Here is a 16,533-nt window from a genome sequence, read left to right on the forward strand (position 1 = left end):
TAAGTTTTATCTAAATGGTTAGCTTAACAAAAAAAAAAGTTGACTGTTGAGCTCCATAAAAGCCTTTTACACAATAACTGCTACATATTAAAAAAATGAGTGTGGTAAATGTCATCAGAAGGAATTACAAAGCTATTTTTTTTTTCAAGTGATGGACTTCAAAACAGTACAGAATCATGGTTTAAATGTTTTTCAGTGACTTTAATAATTACCCACTGATCAACAATGCAGAGCTTCAGCAAATCAGCACTATAATTTATGGTACAAAAATATTGATTAATGCTTTGCGAGATTTTTTTGAAAATCACAGCTACTAGAATGGAGATATTGTTTGGTATACAAGATCACAGATCTCTCAATAAATGAGTTTATATTTTATGAGAATTTTTAAAAAGGTGAGGTATTTTCTCATGATCCTAACAGCCTTTATAGACTTGGGACTAGGATTCATGTCCCTGACCATTATTCTGTTGAGTTAAGAAAACTGCTTGCACAACATAAAAATTAGGAATTAGATACACATTTCAATTCTTATCACAGTCAGCAGTTATACAAGACTTAATAAAAATAAGTAAATGTACATATGAAAGAAAAAAATAAATAAAACTATACTGAAGCTACCCTTTAGTTTCTCTCTAAACAGCTAACATAAAAATTATTTCTTTATTTTCATTTTCTTTTAATCTATTGTTATTTAGTTTCTTATTTAAGATTTATGAAGATAATTATGAAGATTATAATTTAAGAATTGAAATGGGCGTTCAGCTAATTTTGTGTTTATGTGAACAGTTCTTGGTTGTACTATTTACTTCATTCCAATAACTATTTAGTTTAGGTTTAGCTCATTTTATGAACCAAAAATATGTTCATGATGAATAGAAACATAGATATTTAAACAGACAATCAAATGTTGAATTGGGTTTAAATTTCTAGTAAAAAAAAAACTGCTGAAAAAGGAAACAATTAATGAAAAATTGGACTTTATCCATATTTCTTTTTAAAATTTAATTTATGGTGACAATGTTACTGAAAAAATATATTTCCTGAAAAATATATTTGATTAGTGTGCTAAAAATAGATTTCTTATTTAATGTAACAAGGCAAAATTTCATAGAAGCATCTGTTATTTTAGCTGGCACTAATATATTTTCCCCTTGCAAATACAACAATACAATATAAGAAATATTATCAATTTTTAGTCCTTTATTTCAGATTCATTACATAATCATATTCACCCACATAATATAATTATGCTCCGTTTAATTATTTTAAAATCACCTAATAAAATGTTAACTATCAGCCAGTGAACTTATTGATAAAAATGATCATGAAAGTACTTGTAAAATCACTCAAATCGCTCACACAATGTTTTAAAATATTACTTTATCTTGTTTTGAAATTATGAATAATTAATTAAGATTTTTAACTAAATGTTCATTTCGGCTATAACGAATAATTTTTAGTTTATAACTTACCTCCATATTCTTGTAGCTAAAAAAACTGCTATCAGTGTGTACCCGCCAATTTATAACCTGAGATTCCTTTTGTTTACAAATTAAACATTTTAGTACAAACCCGGGTTAAAAAATATTTTTTACATCACGTACTGGTAGAAACAATAAAATATCCATGTTAACTTTAAGTCGTGAGGTTAAAATTCCTAACACAGGCGAAACCTTTAAGTTGACATATAACGAAAGTTTTGTAACCGACAACATATGGACGTACAATTCACAACACAATAAAAAATTCGAATATCTCTGTTTTCATTGGCTGATCCAACTGGCAGTTATTGAAATTTAGCTACGGTAACCTGTGGAAATATTTGTAACATGCATAAGTTTACAAGTTATGTCAATAACTTGAGATTAGCTAAGAAAAAAAAATTTGATTTAGAAATAATTAATCAATTGCCGTTTTAGTGATATAATTGAAATAAAACGGTTAATAATCTTCTTGTTTCAAAAGTGTAAAACTAATTTAAATATTATTTAAAAGTAACATTTAGAAACTTAATAATTAAGTAATATTCTTCTAAGGACTACCAGTTTGAGACGGAATATGATGTAAACATTGTCAAATATATTTCTGACATTTATAAAAATGCAAGTAATAGTATTGTACTACACAACTTCTAGTTATTAAATATATATTAAAAAAATATTATATAATGAAAATAATAAATAGTTTTAAAACTGATTTCTTCAAAGTTCATAATAATTAAGTTCCTAGCTGGATGACACGAGACCAAACGCCCACAAAGAAAAAGCCGTGGCAGATAGCGCTACCTTCAATGCGATATTTTGTTTTGTGTTGTGTTGTCACTTGTAATTCTCATATTGTGTAATTTCACATAGTTACACAATTTTATCTAAGTAAATTCTACCAGCAAAAAAAAAAAAATACTTCGGAATCCTAGATTCTTACTCTAAAGCAAATTAAGGGCATTTGTTATTGGATCGGTGAGACCGATTGAGAGCCTACACCTCCAGCTGAAGGATGAGTGGCTTGTCATCAGGTAGGAAAATTGTTTTTTTTTCTATCGGTTTCTAATTTAACTAATTGGAAGAGAAAATACGGTTTATAAATTATGTTATTGGTAGAATTTTTCTCATAATCATAACCAACATGGTTTGAAAATCAGGATTTTTTTTGGTGGGGGGGCGAGTAGCACACCCTTCGATTTTCAGATCGAAATGTATTTTTAAGACGTTTCGTTTTTACGTGCAACATAATAAAATATCTTTGAAAGATTCGTTGAAATAAAGACTTTTTTTAGGTTTTAAAACATTTGTTTACTTTTATCTGTATCAGGAAAAAATATTGTTGCTTCTCACATATGAATAACATTATCTATATGTTTGAAAATATATTTTTGATTAAATTCCCTTGTAAAAAGTAAAACACATTAATCATCGGGATGACTGGCATTTAATATCATTTGAATCGTATTCCACCTAGGTTAGATTACTTAGCCTGTGGGAAGTTATTCTTATTATCTAACTGATTTTTTTTTGTGTAAATTTCGTTTTGTTAAATATTTTAACACCAAGAATACTTAATAAATTTGTTTAAACTGTCATCTCCCTAATTAAGTATTTGATTTAGTTTGTATTGCGATCGTCCAATATTGAACTTAATTCTGTATTTTATCCTGGCATGTGCTCTTGCCTATTCTCAGGAATAGGTATGTCATACCTAAAAGTGATTTTGTATGTCAGATGCAACCATTATGTTTATAATGTGATGCAAGTGAAATTTGTTTTAGTTGTAATTCATTTCTGTTAAAATAAAAATTGTAATGTATTTTTTTAACATATTATTGATGTATAAGATTCGTAAGGAATTCTGGTTTAGTTGTTATTGTGTTTAAAAATAAGTAATTCTTTGAAAAATACATGTATACAAGTTTAACTTTTAGTATCCAACATTTTAAATTTAGTTTTTTAACATATTTTATTTTTATATTATAACCCTGCACATGCTTCTGTGTATATTTTAATAAGGAAGTTGGGGTAGTTGAGATAAATAAAAAATGCTATGCCCTTGTTGGGAATCAAAACTGGGATCATTGCTAAATTGCATTTTTGTTTATATAATATTAGGTTTTTAGATACACTTTTGCTTAGTCTATCTTTGCTTACTTCATTCCATTAATCACGTAGACTGTTTCAAACAAGCTAAAATGTGGAGATGTCATTATTGAATACACTTAAAGTTGTTACAGGAACTTTATTAAATGAAAGAGTTTAAAGATATTGGGTGTTCTAGTACTGGATAGAGCATGTAAATTCTGTTTTTACATAATTATTATTTTACATTTTCATCAGAAATTTGTAAATGTACCACTTGCAGCTGTATTACATGCAGTAATATAATATGACCTTTCCTATGTGTTTGGATGTAAGTAAAATAAAATTCAGATACACAGTTTACACTTATTCAGAAATTTAAACAGAAAACACACCAATCTTATGTGAAACAAAACTGGGGGGGATTACAGAACTTGAGGGAAATTTTTTAACTGTAGAACTACAAGCAAGATAAACTAAAACACATTTGTCTCTCCGTACTGTTTACAATTTTCGAAACTAAATACAGGACTCAATACGGTTAAATTAAATTCTAGAATCTCTTATTAGAGAGGTAGCTGAAATCGAGCTTTCTGGTTTAAGTAATGCATTTAGATACAGTTATTAATTTAGAGTTTAACAACTACTAATTGCACTAATTGGCAACGTAACGTCATTTCCAGAAAATAAAATTATATCTATATTTTTAGGAAAATCCATTGAAAAATTTAGGATATATATAAATATATTTTTAATAAGGACATACAAGTATATGGTAGAGTATTATCTAATGTCTGTAGTTTAAGAGAAATTTCTATATTGAATAATAAATAATTATTTATTATGGTCTCATTTTGGGTTTGCTTTGTGAGATGCTAAACAATTATTTAAGAGAATTTATAATCTTAAAAAGTAATTAATATGTTAATGGTCATATTATATTACACAGAATAAAGGAAGAAACTATTTACATAGAATAATATAATTTAAAGTTAATGAACATCTCTCATTTATGGTGATAAAATTTAACGCATTTAAGTTCATGATCGGTAGGTGAGTCAAAACAGTCAAGCCATTCTGTACATTTTATTACACCTTTTTTTCGAATTCCTGTGTTAAATTAAATTTTGAACATAATATTAAAAAAGAATACTAATTATTAAAAAAAATTGTGAAAAATATGTTGGCTCCTTTATATTTTTATTGTATGCAAGCTTATTTCTTAAAAAAATCTTGATAGAGTTCTCTTTACCAAAAATTCATAACTAAAATTTAGATGAACTGTGATTTTTTACCCTAATTTTAAACTTTCTGTCTAAGGTATTGCCCACTATTTTCTAAATTAAAATAAAAATTGCGTTGGTAGTCGAAAAATTAAACTTTTTAACTGGATGCGGGATTGAAATTCTAACAGTGGTTAGGGAAGCATATAACTATTAAATTATAACTAAACAAATTTAGTTTTAAGTATTTAAAATATATTAACATAATTTAAAGTACAAAAAGCAAGTAAAAACATGTACACTATACACATGCACAAACTTGTAAATACAATCTGTAAACAAAGCAACCGTTGTGAAACTGGATTTGTATTTATAAAACCAATTCAGAAATGTTAACTACTTTACACAAATAAAATGAATACACATATGACCTCTCAGTCGTGTTTTCAAATAATTGCTACTATAGAGTCCATATTGATCATAACTTTTGGCCATCTAAACAAAATAGTAAGGTCATGATTGATATGTGCAACCTATCAATTGCAACCTAACCTTAGAGAAAAGCAATGTGTAGTAAGTTAGTTTACTTTTTAATTATTTATGATTAAAAAACGTTCATTAAAGAAATTTTTTTTATAGATAAGAGCATTTTATGCAACATTTGTTTTCTTTTTCTCAATGAAATTGGTCTATTTTTTTTTTTTTAATTAAAGGTTATTTTAAAAATAATCATCAGTAAATATTGGATTTTCTAATATAATTTTTTTTAAATTTATGTTTAAAATAAATTTTTTAAATCGGTTATTCCATTTGTCCAATGCATGGAAATTAACTATATTTGCTTACCTTCCTTAATAAATCTGGCAAAATTTCAGTTATTTCAGTATTAACTTCAAATGCTCTGCATTTTTTGGGCCTTTTCTGTTTTCCCCCACGATAGCTTTTTATTTTTTTTCAAAAATAACTAAAAACAATCATTTTTACATTTATATCACAATAACTAAATAAACCAATAAAAATTATAAATATAATCCAACCAAATTTAACCTATGCTCGCTTCCCCTCACTAACCTTGACTAATTTATTATTTAAATAATACAAACGTTACTGTTAATTAATCAAGATTAGTGAGTGTAGGTTAAGTTTTGTTGTAAACAAAAAAATGTTTCTTGTATGCATTTTGTGGTAGAACCAAGGACATTAATTTCTGCAATTGTAGCATGCAATGAACCAGTACTAAAATCCATTTTTTTACAAGTAAACTAATTGCATTTGAACTAATTGCCCATCTCATTTTTTTTCACTTACTCTATTGTTCGTTTCTAGGAAAAAGTTTTATAAAATAGAAAATTTTATTGGGTTAGACTGGAGTCGCATGTGAGCCTTACAATTTTATAAATGATAATTTTTTTTTCAAATTATAATAGTTGTAATATGACATATGATAACTTATTTGTTCTAATGAACAATGACTATTATCTAATGAGTTTAATATTTTGTTAATCTTTATAAATAAGATGTCATTTAACTATGTATGAGGGTTTTCTTTGTAAGTACAACAGTTCTCTGTTCTATACTACAGCAGTACATTTAAATTTATTGTTATTTCATCTGCCAGATATAAGATAATTAAATAATAAAGACTAAATAATAAACTAAATTTACTTAAACATCAGCACTAAAGTGGGTAGATTGTTCTTTTTTTAATTTTAGTTATTGAACATTTCACTGTTAAAACTTTAATATTTTTTTTTTTTTTTTATAAAGCGAATTATTCCAACTTGTTTGCAAGATTACTACAAATATACTGTAGTATTAAAGTGATAACTTTTGGTTATCAAACTTCATAGACAGTTATGTAGGTTGCTTCAAATCAGGCTGAAGCAAGGGGTGCATGATAGATGATGTTGCAGTCTATACAATTTCTTGGAGTAGATAATTCATTAAACACTGCTTCTGGTGTTTGAAATTTGTTAAACAGTCTGTTAGATGTTCTGGATGCATGGGTATTTTGTATGCAATAAATCATTTATTAAAAAATGAGACTGTAGTGGCAAAATAAATGAGTTGTTCAGAGAAGTTTTTTTATATTAGTACTCAGCAGTTTTTTAAAAGAAATTGTTTAACAAAGAAAAGAGCATTTAACTTCCTATGATGCTTCCAAGCTTCTTAGAAGAATGTTCTGATGTTTTCAGTAAATATGTTTTCCATCTGAAGCAAACTATTCTGGATTTGTTACATAGCACGAGTATATCACGCAGATAAGATATTTGCATCTACTTCGTGTACTTTATTTAAAAGCTTAACTTAAATATAACTGGACATAAAGGTTTCCTTTTTTGTAAGCTATTTCACTTTTTAATGTTGCTTGTTGAAGCAACTCTTCGTTGATAATTTGTTAATTTCTTCTATTTCATAAAACAGAATATTCACATTTTCAATAAATATTAGACCCCAATCTGTTCAGTATGTTGTAAAACATAATTTCTTAATGTTTTTTATTATCAGAGTTTAAACTTTTATTTATTTGCTGCCCTAAAGTTTTAATTTAAGCTACACTTATTCATTAGTTATTTTGTGTTAAGCAAACCATCAGCCTGGTGTAGTATATGTTGCTTACTCTGAAGTAAATGTTTAGTTATGTATGTCTACAATTTTTAATTTAATTAGCCTTTGTTGCTTATAGCAAATTATTACTTTTATCTTTTGTCAGTGTGTTATATGTTACTAGTCTCAATTCTTGCAGTCTCTTTTTAATAAACATATAAATGTTAAAAATACCCATGTTGCTACCTTTTCTAGTTAATTAAACATTAATAAAAAATCTTCATTATTGAGAAGAAATTTCAATAAAACCAGGACTACTATATTCCAGATAATTTGAATCTCCACATCATTAGTGCAACCATTTCATGAAAGTGTGGATGTTTTCAATGCAGATCATGTATTGGTTTTTAAATTCTTATTTCTTTTCATTTGTTTTCTGTGGTTTCCTTTACAAATTATTTCTTTAATAAATGATGTGATTTCACATCATTTGTTTTTCACTTTGGGATTTTCTATCTTTGGTTTTTGTGATTAATAAATTAGGTAGGATACCTCTGACAAGGGAACATGGACTTCCGAGTTAATAAGGGACATCAAACTGTGATTCAGAAGGAAGACTGGGGAGCCGAGCTATTGGCTCTCGTAGTTCCTTACGGGCGATGGCTGTTTCAGGACACCTAAGCCGGGAAGCCCAAAGACAGCACTTTGGGCTGCAGTATTAGTAGGCATTTAGACATCAGTATTATTATTAAAATAACGCTTAAGTCAGACAAGGCATTCAATACCATTAAAATATTGTGTTGTAAAGACTGAGAAGCGTGCGTCACATTATTTGGTTTTTAGCACAGCACTGGTCGCCAAGAGCAAATATGCCGGCTACCTAGAAGATGTCTTGAAGACCTCATGAAGGAACAAGGCTGGGTATCGAGGAACCGCAATACGGGGCTGATTGACCCGGGGGAGAGGTCAGCTTAGCAGCGGAGCCGTTGTCTGTCCTCACAAGCGTGGATGGATAGCGGTAATGACATTCCCGGGACACCAGATCCCCGTGCGAAACACTCCGCCGTGGAACCGTCACCTTTTGGTGGCATTGAAGCGGACGGGACTGGAGGATTACATTGTCCGATGCATCCCGGCTGGGGTGGGTTCATACCTGTCTGGGCGCTGCACGTGCCTTTTCGTGAATTCGGTTTCTAGATTGGTGATAAGGCGCAGATTTTGGTTTAGTAGGTTTAACTTCCACATACCCGCGGGCGTCATGCTTCAGGCCTTCTGGGCCTGCATGGCTCCAAGGAGCGATACCATCATCTTTGCCCCTTCCGGTCGGTATGACGGCCGGAGACTGAGGTAGTTACATTACTGCGCACGCTAAATGAAAAAAAAAAAAATTCTTTTCGCAGATTATGTTTCGTTCCATATTGCTGATTTGAGTTTTTTTTGCTTTTTTATAGTTCTATATGCTTTAGATCTATTTATTTTCACAGTTTTTCTTCATAAACTTCGTGATGATGCATAATAACGAGGATTATTTTCGCTTTTATTGTTAGTTTCTGGAAGGCTATTATTTAATATATCTGCCAGCAATCTTTATTTTTCTCTTTAATTTCTGTGACTTTTTCTTCCATACTTTTCTCTCTTTCAGTGATTTCACCTATAGATTTAGTTTTTTTTTGGTTTTTTCTTTGGTAGTATTTTCTGTTTCTTTGTCTTTTCATTTCTTTTTCTTCGGATGTCATTTTATCTAGAAATTTGCGTTTCCTCGCATTAGTCTTTTCACTTTTCACGTCTCAAATAAGCTGAACTATTTTTTTTTATCTGTTTTTGGTTTTTTATTTTTATTTTTCTCCATCATGTCGCTGAAATAACACAAAATTGACGTAAAATAACAAAATCAAATACCTTTCATACTTGTAAAGATCAAACATCATTCTGACACTGAATCACATCATTCCGGGAACGTTCCCGAAATTGTGATTTGACATAATGTTCTTTATACTGGAATGACGCCATCTTGGATGCCGGCTTTCAAGGTTACCAATTAAGAACCAAAATGTTTTTTAAGAAAAATCCAAAAATACTTAATGTTATCGGCCAAATAGGTGCTAAGTGGCGTTCTCGTAATGAAATGCAATTTAACACAGTTGATGAATTGAAAAGTACTTACCAGAAATCACAAAAAACTTAACTTTGTTGACAAAACTTCACATGACTTCTCACTAGCACCATCTAGTGCAACTTAATCTAAAAGTTACAATAATAATTTATCTATACATGCCACCTTTGTTTCTTTTGAATTAATGTATGATATAAATAAGTGAAGATAAGTTATTGAATTCAGAATATTTTGTTGTTTTTTTTTTTATGGGGAAGAAATATAGTGATGCTCTAAATAAATTGTTTTTAATTTTTATAAGACATTTTGACAGACAGTTTGGTAATACAGTTAGAAAGTAGAAATAGTATCTAATTAAAAATGTCTTACTACAGAGAGTGTTTTCCTGTAGGAAGAGTGTGGATAAAGATAAAAGTTGAGTGCTTTTTCTTACCTTTTTTGTTAGACTTCAAAGAGGGAATGTAAGGGTCATCCAGTTGTACATCATTTAAAAACTATAAAGCCCTTTAAATTGTATGTTCTAAGTTACTTCCAGTGCATAGTAAATTTTCATTTGCTATCATTAAAAATTGTTACTATTGAAGTATATTACAGGCGTATTAATAATTCAATATTTATGAGCTACAGTAATTTAATAGTAGTACTGCAGTTTTGAAAATTAATATTTTCAGTTTTTGTAATGTAATAACTTCAATTGAAGTTACAAATAAAATATTTCTGCTGAGAAGCAGTTTGTTTTTCAGTCTGATAATTTGTTTTTTATAGATTTTTGGGGGATTTTTATTTATTCCAACAGATAAATTTTAAAACTGTTGAGGAGACATTACATTTCGGTTTAATTAATTTATGATGATATAAGTGTAATTGTTACGTTAATAAAGAAGTAAGCACTATTACCATCAGCTAGACTGTAACATCTGCGATTATTTTTCCTTTTGATAAGAAGAAAAGGGTTTAGACAGTAAATAAAAATTGTACTACAATGCAGAGACTAGAATTGACAATAATTCCATGTGATGAAAGATAAAAAAGCGGGATTTAGAACTACATGATTCATTTGTATGAATAATTCATAAAAAATTCTTAATGTCTTGTTTTAAATTTTTTTGTAATTTTTAATTTATTCATGTTCGGTGTTCTTTATCAACTGGTTAAACAATTTAGTTAACAACCTGATCAATGAGAAATGTTATTCAGAAACTGCGGTTAATTATAAAATTAACGATTACCCTGATTTTTAATCCATCCTTCAAGCGGATTGGTTATCTTTGTGACCATATCGTATTTGCAGATTTAGCCATACTATATTAACATTCAGAGGGAGGTATATTCACTTTTTTACAGCAAATTTCATTTGAGTTCAAGGGATTCAAACTCTGCGATTGCATTGGTAAATTTCGGTGACTATAGGATGTCTGAAATAAAAATTTTCCAAAGGCCTGGAGAACACTACAAAAAGGATATGACGGTACTTCAAGGATATGAGTTAATGATATTCAAAGCCTTATTTACAGCGTATAATTCAGCAGTAAAGACATTCGTATTACCAGATAGACCAAACATATAGGTTCGGCCATTAACAAAAAATGCGCATGCAATAGTATCGTTCTGTTTCGATCCATCCGTATATATTACCGCGTCTGGCTTTGCCTTGGAGAGAATATGCTGAAAAATTTGCTGAAAGAAAATAGGTGGTTTCATTCTTTATTGTGTATCGTCGTGAGGTCAAACATAAAATTTATAAGGTTGATTCTCTACGGAGCATATTTACACGGATATAATGTAAAAATAGAAGGTGCAGTAAATGTCGGGCACAAATACCTACAGTTGCATTATAATGTGTACGGTACTCATACCTTCGAAAATAAGGATTTCGAAGGACTGCGTCAAAAGTCGTATGATTTGTCTGTCCCGTAAGACGGTTAAAATAATATGCTAAAACCTGGTTCCGTCTATCCCAAAGTGATGGCTCACCGCAGACCGCAGTCAACAAGGATGCTTACGACAGGGCTTGATCTAAAGGCACCTGTAGCAAGCCGAAGGAAAGCTTGATGTATAACATCCAGCATTTTAAGCACGGTATCATGCGCTGAAGAATAGACGACACAACCATAATTCAAACGGGAACGAACTAAGGCATAGTAAAAACGCAACGTACATGACCGATCGGCACCCCAATTGGTGTTGCTAAGGGTTCGCAGCATATCTAAAAGTTTGGAACATCTCGTTTTTAATTCTATGCTATGTTTGACCCTTGTAAGGCGGCTATGAAAAAATAAACCTAAAATTCTGACATCGGGAGAGATAGCATTTACATCTCCACTGAGAAAGACTTGCGGAATAAAAGGGTTCCGCAGGCGAGAAAAGACTACACATTTTGTTTTCTCAAGTGAAAATGTAAAGCCGATGACTTTGAACCAAGCTTCAAGACGAGATACAATGTTTTGTATAAGTCTTGCAGCTGTGGTTGTCGAACGGGACGCAATATATATAGCAAAATAAGCAAGAACATGAAACAGGCGTCTGCACACATTTAGTAATGCTGTTGTTGGCGATAAAAAACAAGGTGGTACTTAATACACTTCCTTGAGGTACTCATTCTCCAAGGCGACGCTACCCGAGAGAGAATCTTCAACACGAATACGGAGAGTTCAGCCATTTAAGAACGCCTAATAAAAGCAAGCATATCGCCCGTGACACCCCATTCTTTGAGGGTGTCTAGGATATCACGTCGCCAGACCGTGTCGAACGCTTTTCTGATAACAAAGAAGATAGCGACGAGGCGCTATCGTAGTAGGAAAGCGTTCTGAGTAGCTGTTTCCAATGACGTTAAATGGTCAATGGAGAATCGTCATTGTTGGAAACCACACTGTTCTGGAAATAAAAGACCATGTCCCTCCAAGTATCACGTAAGCAATTCTCCCAATTACTTTGCGTAAGACGCTTGTCAAGGAGATAGGGAGGTAGCTTGAGGGGCTTGTTTTGGCGTTACCAGGTTTAAGTACTAATACAACAGCGGCTTCTGACTGGACAGGTTGGAAAACTTGCGTAGAGAATAAATCATTATAAAGGTTCAATAGATGATGTAACGTCGAATGAGGAAGGTGTGACAACATACCGAGAATGTCGTCAGCTCTAGAGGATGTGTTAACGTGAGTTTTTAAGTGTGCGTGACAACGCTTTGAATGCGAATGGCGCATTTAATTCACCGACTGAATCACCAACGTTCAATGATAACACTTCCATCTGTATCGTGTACCTCTGAAATTCGTTACTATATGATGAAGTGAGAGATATCCATCGGAAAGAATTCGGCAATCATCATTCCACCAAGGAACGGAGGGACGTCTAGAGTTTCCCGATGTTTGGGATATATTTATTTGCATTATCAAGTATCACGGACGTAAAAGAGAAAGTTGATCAAGGACGCCCGCGCCACTGTCATACTGTGATACTGTAAAGGCTTTATGGTAACCGTTCCAATCCGCCTTTTCAACAATCCATCTTTTTCTCACCTCGTGGTCTACATCAAAAGTAATAATAATTGACCTGTGATCATTGCCGTGAAATTCATCACAAATAGACTAATTAAGACGAGGAAGTAAACTCGGCGAGCATACGGAGTGGTGGTCGATATTGAATAATGTTCCAGATGATAAGGACATGATTGTGTGTGATCCATCATTCAGTAGATGAAGGTTCAAATCTTGCCTCACTCTGTTTACCATATTTCCTCGAGTAGAGCAGAAGGTTGAGCTCCAGGAAACATGGTGGGTATTGAAGTCTCCTACTATTAACGACGGCGATGGTATTTGTGTGAGATTTGCTAGTTCTAGAGCATTGAAGAGTTTGGTAAAGATACAAATTGCAGATTTACAATTTGAAGGAAATAGAAACCTACACAATAACAGCAGGAATAAGGATAGCTAGTGTTATCCTTACCGCTGACATAAAAATCCTTATTATCCCATGAAAATAGCACTCTCACTCACCATCACTACACCATCACTCTCTCTACTGTCTATTAAACAGTCGTATCTCACAGAAATAGCTTCTGAGTGTTATTGCATCTCTTTGAATATGCATTTCCTGGAAGCACATGATTTTTTTTCCCCCCTCTACTCTCCTGGGCCGGACCGACTTGATGGTATTACGCCACCCAGGGGAGTGTCCGTTACTCTAATTAGCCCACCCCACCTACCGGCATGGCAGGTCGGGCTAACCGGTGGCTCTTTTGAGGTTTCTTTCATTTTTTGTCCTTTATGGCACCACACCATACTTCAATGCCGTGGTGTGGCCCATGGATCTTTTAATATTTTTTATTCCTACCAAACACACCCAAGGAGTCCTCAGCAGATCATTGAAACCAGCACACCTCAGCATGCTGGCTCTCACTGCAGAGGCTGTCCACCCCACCTAACAAACTAGCACCCCATATTTCTTTCATCTATGTTCTTATGTAATCAGCAACCTTTTTCCATTTTACCTCACTATCAAGCATATAGTCAACTGTTTCCTTCGGCGTTTTCCCTCTAATACCTGCATGCTGCCTTAACTCCTGCCATTTGTGGCACCTCAAAATGTTATGCTCAACATCATCTTGTTCTACACAGTACATACATATAGGCTGATCTCTTTTGGCAATTTTATGAAGATATGCATTGAAACAACCATGCCCTGTTAAAAAGTGTGTAACATAATAATCCATTTCACCGTGACGCCTACTTGTCCATATTAATATGTCAGGTATTAATAATCTAGTCCAATTAGCTACCCCTGCATCCAGCCATCTTTGCCGCCATAAGTTATATATCTCTTCTTTTACTTCATTATCTGTTCTGCCTAAGTATTTCTCAACTCTGTATTTAGCGATAAGATCTATAGGGAAAACTCCAGAAAGGACACAGAGGGCCTCATAAGAGACCGTTCTGTAGGCCGATACAACTCCTAAGAGTACCCCTCTGTGTATCTTCTTCATTCTATCTATATTCCTTCCATGCCGGAACGGCATACAACATTGCAGAAGTCACTGTCGACGCAAGAAGTCTTCTCTTCGAAGCCCGTGGTGCTCTCTTCTTTGACATTAACGCATTCAAACTTCTCATCATTCTTTCTGCACTATCACATATTTTTAAAACATGTTCTGTAAAACGATAGTTTTTCTCCAATGTGACTCCCAAATATTTTAGCATCTGTACTTCCTCTATTCTGTGACCATCGATGTGTATATCAACCGATTCTAGTACCCTACGTCCGGTGAACTTGACATATTTACACTTATTCACAGATAATTGTAACCCTCTTGTACGCAACCATCTAGCTACTATTTCTAGTGACAGGTTTGTCTTATCTTTAACTTCTTCCATTGTTTTAGCTTGTACGAGCACAGCTAAACCATCAGCATAAGCAATAAGCTGTACCCCTTCTGGATACCTTAAACTAAGTATGCCATCAAAGACCAGGACCCATAGTAATGGGCCCAGTAGTGAATCTTGCGGCACACCGCCTGACATATTGAAGTGTACTTCATCTTCTTGTGTACTAATCTTACACCTTCTTTCATTGAGATATTCCTCAATTTGTCTTCGCAGGTATGAGCTGATTCTCTTCTCTTCTATGGCCATATTTATGTATCTCCATGCTATTTTACCAAATGCATTCTTCACGTCAAGTGATACAATAAATGGAATCTGTCTAGTTCGCCAAGTACCTCTTCTAGACTTCTCGGCCCAAATAATCACCTTACTGATGGCCTGAACGGTGGATCTCCCCTTCCAGAAGCCATATTGATTTGGGCGTATGTCCAAGCCTTCCTCAACCTCGCTCACTATGCGGCCAGCCAGCATCTTTTCCACAAGCTTTCCCGTTGTGTTCAGGAGGCTCAATGGTCTATAACGCCATATTTCCTCTTTCATCTGTGCTCTTTGGTAATAACACAACTCTCGCCTCCTTCCAACACTCCGGGAAAGTCTTGTTTACTAGTCCATGACTGACCACCTCTAGCATCTCCCATTGAGCTTGATTGATAAGTTTCTTGATAATTGCCGCTGGGATATAATCCGGACCAGGACTTTTCTTTAGAGCTAACATACGTCCAGCGCATAAGAGCTCACTCATTGCAAAACGTCTGCTCTCACATTCAGTGTGTCTTCTCTCATCGGGCGGGAATAGGCTGGGGATTATCCTTTCTGTTTCTTCCTTTGTAATTACAGGGAGACACCTACCGAACCTTTTGGTAATTATTCTGTAAGCCATGCCCCAGGGATCTTTATCGAGTTCTTCACATAGCCTTGCCCAATGGTCTCTTTTCTTTTTTTATTGTTCTATTTAGTGTTCTTCTTGCCTCTATGTATCTAATGTTGGCCTCTTCATATCAGTCCGCCTGCTATTTTGAGCCTCTGCTTAATTCGTCTTTTATTTTGCAGAATCTGCCTAAGATAAGCGATTTCTCCAGTCCACCAATACACCATTCGTTTTCTAACTCCATTGTGTATCTCCCTATCCATCTCTTGTTTTATTATATTAGCAAGGGTTTCTGGCGTGAGTTGTTCAGTAGCCGCTAATCTGATGGCAACCTTGCCTGTAATAGCCTCAATCTGTTCTGCAGTGAATCTAGGAACAGTTTCTCGATCATAACTATTAAAATTAATGTCTTTCAGTGTAACCATTGTTGCATAATGATCACTGGCTATATCCTGTTGTAGCACTTCCCAGCTCCACTGCTGCCTTCTTCATCTTTCATCCAGGATAGTGAGGGTCTAAGATTGAGGTATGACCTCTAGCCTAGAATGTTGGAGTGTCATCATTTATACATTGACATCCTACTGTCTCCATTAATTCCATCAACATTTCTCCTCTCCTATTGGTACTGCGGCCCCCAGCTGCCACCAGCCTACTATTGAAGTCACCTAGCATTATGATCTTTTTGTCTGTGTTAGTAATCACATTTTGAATTACGTCAAGTGTCCTATCAAATTATACATTATCTACATTTGGTGATATATAAACTCCAACGATTGTTACCGACAGTGTTTCTGCAGCCACAACACCTTTACCTCTAAAAATAAGTTTCCAAGCA

General features: G+C 33.2%; 1 protein-coding gene across 1 annotated transcript in view; it reads left to right on the plus strand.

Annotated features, from left to right (window-relative positions):
- The first annotated feature begins 2,267 nt into the window (after positions 1–2,267).
- The window catches only part of LOC142333169 (tumor protein D54), a 132,673-nt gene continuing 118,407 nt past the window's right edge, over positions 2,268–16,533 (plus strand). The window contains exon 1 of the mRNA XM_075380144.1: positions 2,268–2,518. Coding sequence (XP_075236259.1) covers positions 2,500–2,518 — 19 coding nt within the window. The 5' untranslated portion in view covers positions 2,268–2,499. The remainder of the gene's footprint in view (positions 2,519–16,533) is intronic.

This window comes from Lycorma delicatula, chromosome 1 (genome assembly GCF_047948215.1).
Source record: "Lycorma delicatula isolate Av1 chromosome 1, ASM4794821v1, whole genome shotgun sequence".
In the NCBI taxonomy this organism is placed as follows: Eukaryota; Metazoa; Arthropoda; class Insecta; order Hemiptera; family Fulgoridae; genus Lycorma; species Lycorma delicatula.